Source organism: Cibotium barometz, chromosome 51, assembly GCF_041138505.1.
Source record: "Cibotium barometz isolate CiBa-2024 chromosome 51, ASM4113850v1, whole genome shotgun sequence".
NCBI lineage: Eukaryota > Viridiplantae > Streptophyta > Polypodiopsida > Cyatheales > Cibotiaceae > Cibotium > Cibotium barometz.
This window is the reverse complement of record NC_141096.1, coordinates 27,239,443-27,254,011: the sequence shown is the minus strand read 5'-3', so window position 1 is coordinate 27,254,011 and position 14,569 is coordinate 27,239,443. Positions and strand designations below refer to the sequence as shown.

Sequence of the window (14,569 nt, the reverse complement as noted above, 5' to 3'; positions counted from 1 at the left end):
CAGTGGAGTATACAGATGCATATACTTACCTTGGTGTGGTTTTTAGTGGCCCACTATTTTCCTTGAGGAGAGCAGCGGAGACCAGATTGACCAGAGCTTATGCAGCATTGGGGAGACTAGAGAGGATGTGTTCGCAGGTTCAGTTTCAAGAACCTCGAACAAAGCTCTGGCTCTTTGACACTTTGGTCACTTCAGCCATGCTGTATGGAGTGGAGATATGGGGACCCTCAATGGATCACCACAGCCGAGCTGGTAGCACTGATGGATGGAGACGTATGGAGAGGTCCTTGGTTTCTATGATTTCCCGGATGATTAGGGCCAAGGCCTCCGTACCACATGATATTATCCGTGCAGAGATGGCTGCCCCCCCATTGGTAGTAGAGGCACTCACTCGATCAGTCTCCTTTATACATAGCACTTGGGCTCTCCCTAGAGACAGATATGCTCGCTTAGCCCTGGAGTCTTCACGACAGTTGGCATCACAGGGAGACGGATCATGTTGGTATGCACAGATGACAGCTTGGTTCCAACTGCATGGCTTTAGTATGGACAGGCTACCTCCATTTCAGTACTCCCTGGATGCACCCTCCCTCTCTCTCACACGGGCAAAGATTACCAGACTTATCAGGCAAGACTTGACTCAGCTGGACACTAGGAGCACATGGATACAGCCGACACACGAGCTTGGTACGAAGATGGCTTTCTATAGAGATCATCTTCTCCAGCTCACGGAGGATGGGTTTGTGATTAGACCCAGCTACATGGATACTCATCTTTCTCATAGGGTACGGTGTGCTATTGGTCAGATGCGCACATCCTCACACCAGCTAGAGATTGAGACTGGCAGATTCAGAGGAGTACCAGCTGAGGCCAGGATTTGTCAGCTGTGCCAGCTGGAGCCAGAGACAGAGTTACATTACATATGTCACTGTCCAGTATATTATGAGATACGAGGCCGTTTTCACTGCCTGTTCAGAGAGGGCTTTGGACCACTTTCTAGAGTCATGAGATACCAGGATCAGAGATGCCTCGGATTGTACTTGCTGGAGCTGCGTAGACATAGAGACGGTCTCCTGAGAGGGAGGGGATCAGAGAGGGAGAGACACCTACAGAGGCAGATTACAGACTTCTTTCGACCAGAGATTGAGCAGTCAGGTCAACAGGCATTGCAGCTAGCCCCAGAGTACAGCCGCACCAGAGGTACACTGATTGATCGGGCTATAGAGCTGGGGCGGTCCAGGCGCCCCAAGATGAGAGGCCCATCTCGACACCGGCGGAGACTACAACAGAGGATGAGGACCATACTAGCACGGCATGGGAGACGTCCAGTCAGAGTACTCACCATGGAGGACATTGAGGGCCATCGACCGATGAGAGACATCTTTGGATAGTGATGTGTATGATGCTTACCTTTGTTGCTGGAGTTTTCCTCCCAGATGTTATCCATTAGGAGCTCCTAGTACCGTACTTTTCCTCATAGTTGTTTCAGTTTCAGTTAGTTGTTTAGTTGTTTTTAGCTTTGCTTACACAGACATTGTATCAGATCCACCAATTGTTGTAACCTTTTTGGTCTCATAGGTCATTTTGGCCTTTTGAAGACGTTAATATATCATTTCATTTCATTTCTCTCTCTCTACTCTCCCTTCTGTTTGCGTTTTTGCATCAGCATGTTCTAGATGGTGTTTAGGGCTGAAAGAAGCATCTCAAAGATTCCGCATGTAACAATCCTCCAAAGAAGGATCAACATCCTGTGAGGCAAGAGCTGCATAAGGGTTGGAGTGCTCCACTAGGGATGTGGGTGAAGGGGTAGGTGCGGAGGTCCGAGGGTGCCTGCCATCCCTAACCACAACCCAACGCTGCGTGGTCTGCTGTGGCATAGGAGCAACTGGAGTCTGGGCAACAGCAGAAGGCATCTGATGGGTAGGACCACGCCGCCTCCTAGCATGGCCCCTCGATCTGGGACAATCTCTAGCAATGTGGCCCTGTCAATGACAAATCCAACACTGGTCAGGTCTGCCTGCAATCTCCATCCTCTATCGGAAATGAGATCCGTCAAATCTCTGAAGCATAATATGGTCGTCAGTAATCAATGGATCGGGAACAAGCACAAGGACCCGGGGTACACCATCAAGAGTGGCGGTAACAGCCGCCGCGGAAGCTGAGGCGAGAGGAACCATAGTGAGACCGGCGTAATGCACTGATCCTCCGCCCCTAGGATGGTACCGCTAGAACCGTAGTGAGACTAGTACCTCTAGAACCTGGCCAAAGGATGCCCCTATGGAAGCTAAAAGCTTCCAATAGGACTAAGGAAGAGCAATGAACCGCAGTGAGACCGAGGTAAAGCGTTGATCCTCCGCGACTGGATCAAAGCCCACCTAGTACTGAAAGAAGAAAATCTTCCTAGGGTCAAGAGGGAAGGGGTTGCCAGCCAAAACCTGGAAAGTAGCTTCTAGAGAATGAAAGTCCACCTGGAAGAAGCCTCGACCAAGCAAACGAGTATCCTAGAGGCTAGAAGTGCACAATTAGCTCCAAAGCGAGAGCTGCTAGAAGCCATTCACGGGCCTACGAACGAGAGGGGTGGGAACCATAAACTCTCGCAACAAGGGTGGTCTGGACCTCAATGTCAATGTCGTGCTGAAGAGAGGTGAGCTCGTCTTGAGAAAAATTGATGATTCTCCTGGCCAGTGGGGATGACGAAAGATTGGCTGCAGCAAAAGAAGCCATAAAGCCAATCGCGAATGTGTGGGCGGCTGACTTGAATCCAAATAAAATTGCTGCTAAAAGAAAAAGGGAAACGGGAGAGGACAAGGCGGGTGCAGCATGCGGAAGCAACAGAGGCGCATGCAGATGGAAGGGGACAGAAGCGGGAGCAGTTGGGGGGTGGCAGGGCGGGAGCACGCAGCAGCAGAAGGGCAGTGGGAGCAGCAATGGGACAGGCGGGAGCAACAAAGGGGCAGGCGGGCGCAGCAACGGCAGAAAGGGAGAAGCTGGGGCAGAGGCGAAAGGGGTAGGCGGGAGCAAAATGGACAGAGGCAGGGCAGAGAAGAGGCAACAGCAACTGGGGCAGAGGCGGAAGGGGCAGGTGGGAGTAGAAGGAACAGAGGCGGGGGCCAAGAAGGAGGCGACAAGGAATCGAATCAGCAGCACGAGCTCACCTCTCAATGCTACCATGTTCCTTATTAGTCATTTCAGGAGGACATTGTTTGATAGCTTTGGGACTAAGTTGAATTTCTCCGATGCATTTCACCCACAAATGGATGGCCAGACAGAGATTTACAATCAATTCATGTTCGATGTGCTCAAGTATTATGTCCACGATCAGCAAGGTAAGTGGGAACAGTTTTTGCCTTTAGTTCCAAGTTGTTTTGAATAACTCTTTTTCTTCAGCTATTGGCAGGACTCCATATGAGGCAACATTTGAAAGACTATTCTAGTCTTTTTTGGCCGTGAGAGATGTGTATCCTCAGCACATAGGTGACCAGGAAGCTGAAGTAGACCCGTGTTTTCCTCTACTCACAGAGGGCTGCAGGATCTCCAGTTGCTTGCATTTTCCTTCATTGGCTTGCCCGCGGGCTGAAGTACATGCATATGCTTGAGATTAATGCAGATGGGAAAGATGGGCAAATAGGCACATATATATACAACCTACATGTGCTGGACGGCCAGCTTATACAGGCCAACATGAGGCTTTTGGACAAAATATTCCATAATTGCCTTTTTTCCCTTTTTATGGTGGGCCTTCCTTTGTCCTGTTTGGGTAAATGGGGACCCATTCCATGGGCTGGCCAATTGTTACCTTGCTAGTGACATGGGGCGGGAAACTGGCTTTCACACAGGTAGACGATATAATTTCTAAATGACTTGACCAGTGTTCCAGGTACCAGACCATGCGTCTAATAAGTGTCTAGATATTATGTAACTGGTATTAATCCTCGAGATTAGTGGCCTAATCGGGTAGTTTGGTTATTATAACAACAATGGACACTATGTAAGTGAAACATGGCTTATTATTAATGTAGCCTCATTTATGGTCTTGGTCTTGACTAGGACTCTAGCCACAGTTGTGGCAGAGCATAGATAGGCTTACCGCCTCTACGAGGCATTTGCAGCTGGTAGGATTGCCAGGCTATCAGCCATGGACGTGTGGGAGTCGGGGACCTTGGCCCTTTGGTTTGTGGGAGGTTCGAAGATTTGCCCACTTGTTTCAACCTTTGCTTCATAATCCTGAGATATACCCAATCTCCTTCCAAGAAGATCACATCCCTTCTGTCCTTGTTGGTCGCACTCTTGCACTTTAGCGAACCTGTCCTTCACATACTTCAAAATCTCTTGGTAAGGCTCCGTCAATCTGTTAGCTTCAAGCACTGAGGACGATGTGGCAACCAAGTCATCATCTAAAAGAGGGTAATTCACTGTGGGAATACCCAAGATCGGGTCAATCTCAGTTGGGACTCATTCTCTTGCAGCAATCAAAGAAAATACTCTCTTTGGAGGGGAGGCCCTTAAGTGGGTGCTTGGGACCCCATCGGGTATATATATGTATGCTCTCTCTCTCTCTCTCTCTCTCTCTCTCTCTCTCTCTAGCAACTAACACATCATTAACCACGATTAAGAAGACTTCCGCTACACTGTTGTAACACTTTCAAAGACCAGCAAGCAGCTCAATCGTGCACAAAACCAGCCTGTTTGAGCCCAGCCATGCCTCTAGTTCAGCCTCCACACTCAGCCCACAAAGGTCAGTACACAGTTCACACAGATCATCCAGATCCAGCATTGTAAAATTTACAGATCCAGTAATGCAAGCAAATACACCGCAAGGTGGGGACCCTTGAGTGGGTTAGTTGGGACTCAATAGTGTGTACCTGGCTCACTCTCTCTTCTCATCTCTTCAATTGAAGATAATTGCACCATAGCACAAAGTTTAGCACACCTTAATCAGAAGACTTCTACTATGCATGTCACACCTAGATCCAGTCTATGAGGTGGGTCTTGAGCTGCCGACCCCAAGGGATGTTGGCATGCACTGTACAGGACACGTATGGCAGTAGATCAAAGGCAAGGTGGTGTGAAGGCCCTGCGTCCAGGTGCTCTCACTAGGTCAACTGTCCATGCGCTCGAGTGATCTGGAGCAATCAGGCGTATGGTTGGTTGGAGAGATTGGCTAATGATGAATGATCTTTGGGGTCCAGGTAATCTCTCAGTAGTTAGTGAAGGTTGTCTTGTGCTTTGGATGCAGATTACAAGCAGACCTAAAGTCAAGAGGTAATTTCTGCATGGAACCCTTGTTTGTTTTCCTGATTGTGCAGTACCTAGGCAATTCAAGCATTAAATACAGATAAACTCGAATGAGAACAAGGCATTTCTCCAGACACGAGTGAAATCAAGAAACATAATGAGAAAGGGAACAGACCCTGTGTTTTCTTTCAAGTCCAACAATGGCCCTGTCAATGGCTGCTTCAAAGTGTTCCATGGAGAGACAATTTCCATCATTCCTTGCTGCAACCAGAGCAGCTTCATTACAAATGTTGGCTATGTCCGCTCCTACACAGCCTGATCATGTGCGTGCAGCCAATCTCTCAGCAAAGTGAGAAGCTGCATTATTCAACTTGAGCTTCTTCAAATGGATTAAAAAAATCTGTCCCTTTCCTTGAAACCTGGTCGATCAAGTTCGATGTTTCGGTCAAACCTACCGGGCCTGAGGAGTGCCTGATCCAAAGTGTCCGGCCGATTTGTGCCTGCAAGTACCACCACACTTGACATGCTTGAAAAAGCCATCCATTTCCACTAGAAGCTGGTTTAGTGTGCTATTCCTGTCCTGGCTTCCTTCAGCTAAGTCTGGATTAGCCCTGGATCGACCGACAGCATCAACCTCATCAATGAAGATTATGCTTGGGGCAGCCCCTCTAGCCTCTTCAAATAGGTCCCTTACTCTTGAAGGTCCCACACCAATATGCATATCATGAATTCTGACCCACATACTGGTAGGAAAGGGACCCCAGCCTCATTTGCTGCTGCTTTTGCAAGCATCATCTTTCCACTACCTGGAGGACCAGTTAAAAGGGCACCTTTTCGTATGCAAGCTTCAAATCTTTCTGGGTTCCTCAGAAAATGTACAAACTCCATTAGCTCTGTCTTTGCATCATGGCATCCTGCAACATCTTTGAATGTGACCTGGGAGATGCAAAAAACTGAAAAGGCATGTAAGCCCTCATTGCAACCTTTTTTTAAATCCTTGGCCCAATGACAAAAAGATTGTCAAAAGCCCACTTCCTGAATAGCCTTAAAAACGATATTCCCTTACACCCATAAACATGAAGGAAGGAAGTGTGGCAAACCTTCTCTTCACTGATATTAGCTGGTGTTGCCACCTGTGGTTCCCCTGTCTTTCGAAACCGACGACGTAATCTTATGAATGAAAAGATCTCCAACAAAAGTATGAACCAGAAAAGTGTGTGTGGGTAGATGTATCACAAAGAAAGCCAACAAGGATGAGCCACATATACCACATGTAGTCTGTAGATAATCACATTGTCTTAAACCTATGGTGCGTTGGGCATCTTCAAGCCTTTTTTCAAAGGACTCCACACTACCTACATTCAACAAATAAACAGAGACATGTTCATCGCCCAACTTACTACAACAGTGAGCAAGATGGTGAATTAACCTATGGGCTTTATAGTCATAACTTCCCATTCCTTAAAGGGGGAGATCCCACCCGCATGTCCCTTGGGGGAAGGGAGTCTCCCCCATCCAACCTCTGTCTGTCCTATGGGTGGGGTGAAATGTCTGTAAAGACCCTTACAAGCCCGACCACCATCAGCTTCATTGCCATACCAATGTTAAAGCAATACATGTATCTTGCTCCTTTCAACCCATCCTGTGAGTGCTGCTTGTCACTAGGACTTGACAGTTGAGTCCCCCTTATGTACACTTTGGCTAATGTTCTATTATACAGGCCTCCAACAAATCCCTTCTGAAGTCTTCAAAACTAATCTGTGATTCAGCACAAACCAAAAAAACAAAAAATCAGCATAACAAGCTTGCAAAAGGCATGGTCATATGAGTCCTTAAAAGCATGTACCTACCTCGTTTGCTTTATCAAATCGTGTGCACGTCACAAATGCACAATAGAGAACAATAGAAAGGACAAAGATGACAAAATAGATGTGGCTCCGATCTGGAAACTCTTCTTCTTGACGCTCTGGCTCTCCTACAGTTCACACAAAAAAAACAACTCATAGCAGGCCTGTTAGCAAGTAGACTCTCAACTGTCACGATGATGCTCATACCATACAATCAGTGGTCTCTTGCCTGAGTGGTCAGTTCACAACCCAGCCTACCAAGAGAACGTGAGTTCAAACCCCAACCACTCTTGAAAATTAGTCATACGTGAGCAAATGGATTGCAAAACCCAATGAGCCCAAGGAGACATTAAGAGCTTGTACAATGACGCATGTGGCAAAAACAGTAAGAGGAAAACAATCTCACCAGATCTAGAACCCAATTTGGTGTTTGCATACCCCTTTTGGCCAGCTTCTCTACTTTTGCAGAAGAGATTTTCAAACCCTGAATAACCAAAGCAATCGAAATACCCACTTGACCACACAATAAACCATGCATCTTCACAAATTGCTTGCAATATACTTATCCAATTAGTGATGATGTCTCTTACAATGTTTTCCCAGAGTGTCACTGTGATGTAAACGAGTTCTAGAAATCTGGGATGACCATCCAGACAAATAATTCTGAAAATTTGATTGGCCCAATGTCCCAAGTGAGTGAACTGAGCTGAAAACAGACGATACCCTTCGAGACAAATGGAAACCCTGTAAATGTTAACCATCAGATGCACAAGGCCAAGTGTGCTGTGCAATCAGCTTCTGGTTCTAAAGTCGAAAGATGAAATATAAAGATTTACTACATGTTGTGCAGCATATCGTCAAAAGGTTGAGACAGAATTTCAAAGGCAAAACCACCTATGCATATTCATGCTACACCTGTTCCACAAACTTCTATACATACAGGCCTCTCTCACAGGCCCTATGATGACCTGCTGCTGCATCACAAACCCACGACATCGCTGTATGCACCAGTCCCCCACTGATCAAGACCAGCCAGCCCTAACAGGAGGCGAACATCCACCGAAGCACAAAGGTTAAACCTCAGGGATCAGCACAAATAATATTTGGTAAGTAAAGCTTCCTCCAACTACGAAGATGCTGATCTGACACACCCTTGCAATATCCTTTTAAAAAAAGATCCATGTCAACACTTTTTGAGATCGTAAACCCTTGCAATAGCCATCCTCTGCTATTTCTTCCCGTGTGTGCGAAACAGAACAGGCATGCACTCTTGAAAAAGGGCAGAATGATCCCCCCTTTTAAACTACGGGCCAAAGGCCCCAGCCCCGGACATGGTTGTCTTCTCGTGCCCACTCATGTAGAGCTAAGAAGAAAGATACGGATGTTCTTCACAAGGACCATGATGATGTATGTCTTCACACTGTAAACTGTGGACATGGCTGCATCCACGTCCCCACTCCAAACAAGGAGGGAAACTCTACGAATGGATGGCTCATTTTCTACCCAGGCAAAAGAGAGCATTTGCTTGCAATACCCTTAATTTTTTTGCCATGTCCTCTTTAATTTTCTGCTCCTGGTATATGGTTTTTCAACTGCTAAAAAAATCATTTTAATAGAATAAAATTATTTAGCATTACTTGCAATACCCCTCTCTTGCTTCAGAGACTAACGAGCCTGGTTGTTCTTCTTCTTTTTTGAGAAAAAACAACAAAAAAACATTGCATTAAAACACCTGGTGTATCTGACAGAAACACAGCACGGCATTAAAACCTGGTGTATCTGACAGAAACATAACCTTAAAAAAACCCTAGCATTACAAAAAGACCTTGCAATAACCTGCACACAGGAGTGCATCAAGTGAACAGACGTGAGCATGCATGACATAAAGACAGGTATTGTGCTGCTTTTGAGGCTTTGTTTCCAGAAATAAAACTTCATGCATGGCACGCAGACGAGCTCTCTCTCTCTCTCTCTCTCTCTCTCTCACTTACAAGAGGACGCAGGCAAGATCGCAGTAGAGCTGAGGAGGTGACATGACCCGCCCGGCTGCCGATCAAATTGCTGGTTTCTCCAGCCAGCCGGAGCGACATTTACAGTCTAAAACGCCCGGCAAACTACGCCGCTTCCACACTACGGGGGACGTTTTCTGGAAGGTGCTGATTGAGGCCGCCCAATTTACAATGCGTGCGTGTGTAAGAAATCTCCCTCTGTTTTTGCTTGTATCGCTCCCAACATGAGGTGGTATTTTGTATTTTCTCAAGATGTATATTGCTAACCTGGCTCTTAGAGTTGATACTAAAATAGCTCTAGCCTAGTACCCATGAAGCACTTTATGTCAGTATTTATTTTACTATTATATTCTCGAAATGAATATTGAAATTACTCGTAAAAATAGACAACGCCACAAATGCTCCCATGGTGGAACTCAATAAGAACTATGGAGACAAAGTTGGTATGCACAAAAGATACAAGGGCGTTGACATACAACAGAGGTAGATGAAAAAAAGATGAATGAGGGGATCAAGAATGGTCAACTATTCCTTGTCGGGTTTTAAACAAGAGATCAAAACTCAGTGCAACTTATAAGCCCATCCGAACACCTCTAGACTCAAGTAGGAGGTGTCTCACAAAGAAAGTTTTCGTGTAACCCTTAGCACCTGTAACCTGTTTGGAAATGTGCCAAACATACCTAAGTCGTCTCTTCTTTTGAGAGAGAGAATGTACCTAAGCCATTGCTCTAACCAACAATCACCATCCAATGTCAAAATAGGATCCATCCAAGTGGAGCATGAGCTACCGATTCCTTTTTGAATCGCTACTAAAGATACCTTTTTGACCTGATACTAAATATAACACCAAAAATATTTCTCCCAAAAGCTTTGTGAAGTTGTTAATAAAACTCTTTATTGTGGACAGTAGATTAGTGATTCTAGATCTTAATGTGTTTCATGTAAGCATGAAACACATGCTTCTTTGGAATTGCTGTGCAAGTGTATTTGTTGCAATACTTCACTCTTACTCTATTTCCACTCTTTAGAATCCTTCTTGACCATACTAAGCATGTTGGCACTAATGTTTCTTAATACTCAACCTTTGAAGGCGTCAAAGGTAGATAGCTTCTTATTATTAATCTTGAAAGTATAACTGATGATGTACCTCTATGTGCCTTTGATGTGTTTCAACACTCACATCCCTACCTTCCAATAATTCTCGAAGGGATTATTTGAGAACTTGCTCTTGATACACTAATTAAGAGCAAGAGTATAGCGATTCATCTAGAACCTTCTCTTGATACACTAATTAAGAGCTTGAGTATAGCGGTTCATCCAATAACATCTTTTGATGAATAACATCTTGTCAATATCCATTGGGACCAATTTTGCCCATGTTAAATGCCTTCAATATCTCCCCATCATATTTTTACTAATTGATGAAGATATGCTATCAGACTCAATCTTTGATCCCAAATAGAGGTGCATGAGCCCAAGAGTCACCGTATCAAACTCTTCACTAAGCATATGTTGCATTTGTGGGATGTTCTCTTCATTGTTCCCGGTCAAGATGAGGTCATCCATATAAAGAAACATAAAGAATGACGGCCACATGCATGCCATGCTTGGAGAAAACATACAAATTTTCATCTGAAGGTAAGATAGTACCATGCTCAAAGGGCATCCTTTTTTTAATTGAAGAATGCAGCCCGAGTGGGTTGTTCAACGTAGAATACCCTCTCCTTGACGTTTGCATTAATGAAAGTATGATATGCATATGTCTACATCCTTGGGCATTCTGCATGTGTTGCTAAGGCAAAAACACTACAAATTGTGGTGAGTCTTATTGTAGGCGCAAAAGTCTCTTTAAATCTTGGTCCTTTTTTGAAGTACGTAAATTTTGAAAGATCCAAGCTAGGGAGGATCAAAGCAAAGCACTAACTCCATGATTAAAAATCAAACATTAATAAAAACAATAATAATATTTCAATATCAAAATGATTACATACATAAATATCCCACATAAAGTGAGCAAGAGAGTAAATAAATTTATAGCTCAAGAGAGCAAAGCATGCATAAGTGACTCTTAGCATGTGCCACCTAAACTTTCTCATGTGAACTCCGTAAGATCATCCCAATTACATCATCCAACTTCATCGTATCGTTCTAATTACATTATCCATGACACAAGGTATCTCTACCCTTTTTCTCCTTTTCTCACCAACTTACATTCATCATTCTCTCTTATTATTAATCTTGAGCAAATACAACAAAGTTATGTTTGGGAGACCTCTTACCTCCCTTTTAATCAAGAACTTAACTACTCTCATTGACATAATGTCGATGCAGACCCAAATTTTCAATACTATCCATACCCTTGTTGGCTCTCTTTAACCCAACTTAGTCAAGAAAGTCTCATATCGAGTTAAATGCCCCTTGTTAGATTGGACATGTACCAACCTCTTTGTAGTGATTTGCTATAATTGCCCTTGTTGGTGTAGAACGTAGCTTGATTTGCCCTCCAAAGTGACACAAAACTAGGACCCACCTACTTCTTCCTATTAGTCATCTTATTATGGTCGATATTGACACCTTCTTGTTGGTTGTCCTACCTTAATAATAAAAGCTTCTTGTTCACAGCTTACTATTTACTATCCAAAGGTCCACTTCCCCAGCTCAACCCATGGTTGTATATATAGGAGCAGCTGGTTACCCAGCTCAACCCATGGTTGTATATATAGGAGCAGCTGGTTACCCTAGCCTAGCCATCTTTTGTCATGTCCCCCTATGTCACATGGCATTGGTAAGTGCTTGTAATGAAACTTTTTAATTAAAGCTTTTAAAATATTAAAAAAGAGTTTTTTTTCAAAACTTAAAAAAAAAGCTTTAGAAAAAAAGAGGTTTGAATTTTTTTTCTTCTCTGAAATTTTTTTTCCTAAAAATTTATTTCTTGGAGCCTTTTGGCTTTCCAATTTCCGGGAAACCAATTGACCTTCCGAATTCCGAGGATCTTTTGACCTTTTGGATTCTGGAAACTTTTGACCTTTTGGATTCTGGAAACTTTTGACCTTTCACATTTCTTTTTTTTTCTTTTCTTTTCTTTTCATTTTCCCAAAACTGTTGGCTTTTCGTATTCCGGGAAGACCATTGGGATTCCAAAATTTTTAGACCGTTCGTATTCTAATGCGTTCGGGAAATTAGTGAAAAATTAGACAAAGGTTATTTTAAATTAGTGGAAATTATTTTTAAAAATTCTTAGAAATTAGTGAAAAATTAGACAAAGGTTATTTTAAATTTTTGGAAAATGTGGGATTGGTGATTGGCATGTGGTGTGTCCATTCGGGCACCCGTGACCATTTAAATTCCTTTAAAAGTCTATTTTTTGCCCAAAAATTTAGAAAATCTATTAAAATTGTAAATTTTAATTGGATTTGAGAATTGTCGGGCGGAATTGGAAATTTCGTGAACGATGGGATTCTCAAGAGAAATCAAGAATATTCTAGAAATTATTTTTAGAAATCCTAGAAATCGATATTTATAAAATATCAATGGTATTTTGGCAAATCTAATTGCTAAAAATTTTCTAGAAAAAGATAGGTTGGAATGCCATAAGAGAGGTTTGGTAGAATTCAAAATTAGCATATTTTGAGGCCCTATAAAATTAGAAAAAAATCATGGTAATTCCTTTTTCTCGAGAATTCTTATTTTCGAGGGTTATTTAGAGTTCATGGGTTAGTTGATCTAGTTGTTTTGGTGGATTTTATTGGATGGTATCCAAGTTTTATATGGACTCATCAGGTTCTGCTTAGATCACTTGTGTCTAGGGGTTTTTAATGAATGGTACACACGTGTTTCACTTTTTTACTTTAGAGTTTTGCTTGAATAACACCAAGTTCATATACTTTGGATTGATGAGTTGGCCACCAAGTTTAATGCTTCTTTTGGCATGATTAATGACCATTAGATGGCATGCATTAATTTTTATAATCAACTATGGTTTTCATGGATTCGAGGTGCTTCTATGCTTCTATCCATGGTTTTATGAGGATCTTTTGGATAATATCATGTGCTTTGAAGGTAGCATTTGCCTTCATTTTTGCACGTAATTTTAGATTATGTTCCTTGTACTCTTGTACATATTCCAACTTAGATACCTAGTTGCTTACGTATCTAGGTGAATTGCTATTTTTCTACCCCAGCTTTATTGTGTTTATTGGGTAGTTATCATTAGAAAGGCGCTAATAATCTAAATTGCTTTCTAATGATGTACTCGAAAAGAGTTATTCCTTAATGTGGTCTCAGGTATATAGAGACATGTTTTAGTATGTGAAAGTCTAGGATAAGGCCATCTCATTTCTTTTATAAAGGATTTTATTTATATTTCCTAGACGGCATACTGGGGAAGTTATAGTGTAGGCGTTCTTTAAATAAACTTCTTTTATCTATAGCCTGCATGTTTTGATGAGTGTAATCTCGTCAGCATTTTCACTTGTTGAAATCTCTTTCTTTAGAGTTCAATGAGTTTATCTTGTTGTGTTTGAATTAAGAAATTTTGGATTCTTCCTTTGTTGGCATTTCTTTCTTTAAGTTCTGTCCTTTAGGTGATTTATATAGTCCACTTGATGGTTTACGGATATACATATGTGACTCATCGAGACATTGATGACTCCCTATGTTAATATGGGTAACTCAGGGGACGCCGATAATTCCTTGTGTAGATGTGGGTACGTCAAGCCGCCGATGGATCCCTGGTTCCTGCTGTTATAATGCCATGTCTTCCTACTTTATTTCGAATGGTTTACAACGAGAAAACTACCTTGAGTATGAGTTTCTCTGATTATCCGCATTCTGATGGGCAAACAGAGCGTGAGAATCAGATTGTAGAGGATATGCTTCGTGCATATGTCTCTGGAAAACCATCAATTTGGGAAAAGTATCTTCCATTGATGGAATTTGCCTATATAACAGTTCTAAACATATACGGCTACTGGTTTTAGTCCGTTCATGCTTATGTATGGGTATCAACCCAGGGCACCTATTGATGTCGGTCTTAAGGACATTGAGCTTGATGCATTGATGGATTTCTTGCGTGATATGCAAGAAATGTTGATCGAAGCTCGGGATCAGGGGTGCTCGGGGTAGGGCACGGTTTTATGCTGATAGAGGACGCTCACCTCGGTCTTTTGAACCAGGAGCATTGGTTTATTTAAAAGTTCCTAAAGACTCTCAGACTTTATCAAGAGGAAAATGCTCGAAATTATCTCCTAGATATTGTGGTCCATTTTGACTTATACATCGGATTGGCACGATTGTGTATGAACTAAAACTTCCTCCACATGTTAGAGTTCATCTAGTCTTTCATGTTAGTAGATTGAAAGAGAAACTGGGAGGTGAGGATAACACAATTACTCCTCAAGAACTCGTTGTTGAAGTCGAAGATTTATCCTATGTTCCACATGAACCTGAAAAGATACTTGAATTCAGGGAAAGCAAACT

At 42.8% G+C, this 14,569-nt stretch overlaps 1 protein-coding gene and 1 pseudogene across 3 annotated transcripts in view; both read right to left on the bottom strand.

The window, feature by feature from the left end:
- Nucleotides 1-6,467, bottom strand: part of LOC147609484 (ATP-dependent zinc metalloprotease FTSH 3, mitochondrial-like) — a 45,944-nt pseudogene extending 39,477 nt beyond the window's left edge. Inside the window, exons 1-2 of the transcript XR_015264274.1 lie at nucleotides 6,336-6,467; nucleotides 5,411-6,171 (exon numbers count right to left, since the gene is read on the bottom strand). The product of XR_015264274.1 is annotated as an ATP-dependent zinc metalloprotease FTSH 3, mitochondrial-like (transcript). The remainder of the gene's footprint in view (nucleotides 1-5,410; nucleotides 6,172-6,335) is intronic.
- Nucleotides 6,455-8,771, bottom strand: LOC147609483 (uncharacterized). 2 transcript variants are annotated; one of them, XM_086787620.1, is made up of 4 exons: nucleotides 7,489-7,975; nucleotides 7,086-7,210; nucleotides 6,835-6,993; nucleotides 6,455-6,590 (listed from the first exon to the last, which is right to left on the bottom strand). In XM_086787620.1, the coding sequence occupies exons 1-3, from the start codon at nucleotides 7,841-7,843 to the stop codon at nucleotides 6,937-6,939; spliced, it is 537 nt and encodes a 178-aa protein (XP_086643746.1). In that variant the 5' UTR covers nucleotides 7,844-7,975; the 3' UTR covers nucleotides 6,455-6,590; nucleotides 6,835-6,936. The 2 variants fall into 2 exon arrangements, with proteins under 2 accessions (XP_086643746.1, XP_086643747.1); XM_086787621.1 differs by lacking the exons at nucleotides 6,455-6,590; nucleotides 6,835-6,993 and having other exon boundaries at nucleotides 7,489-7,566; nucleotides 7,673-8,771.
- Between the last annotated feature and the right edge of the window lie 5,798 nt (nucleotides 8,772-14,569).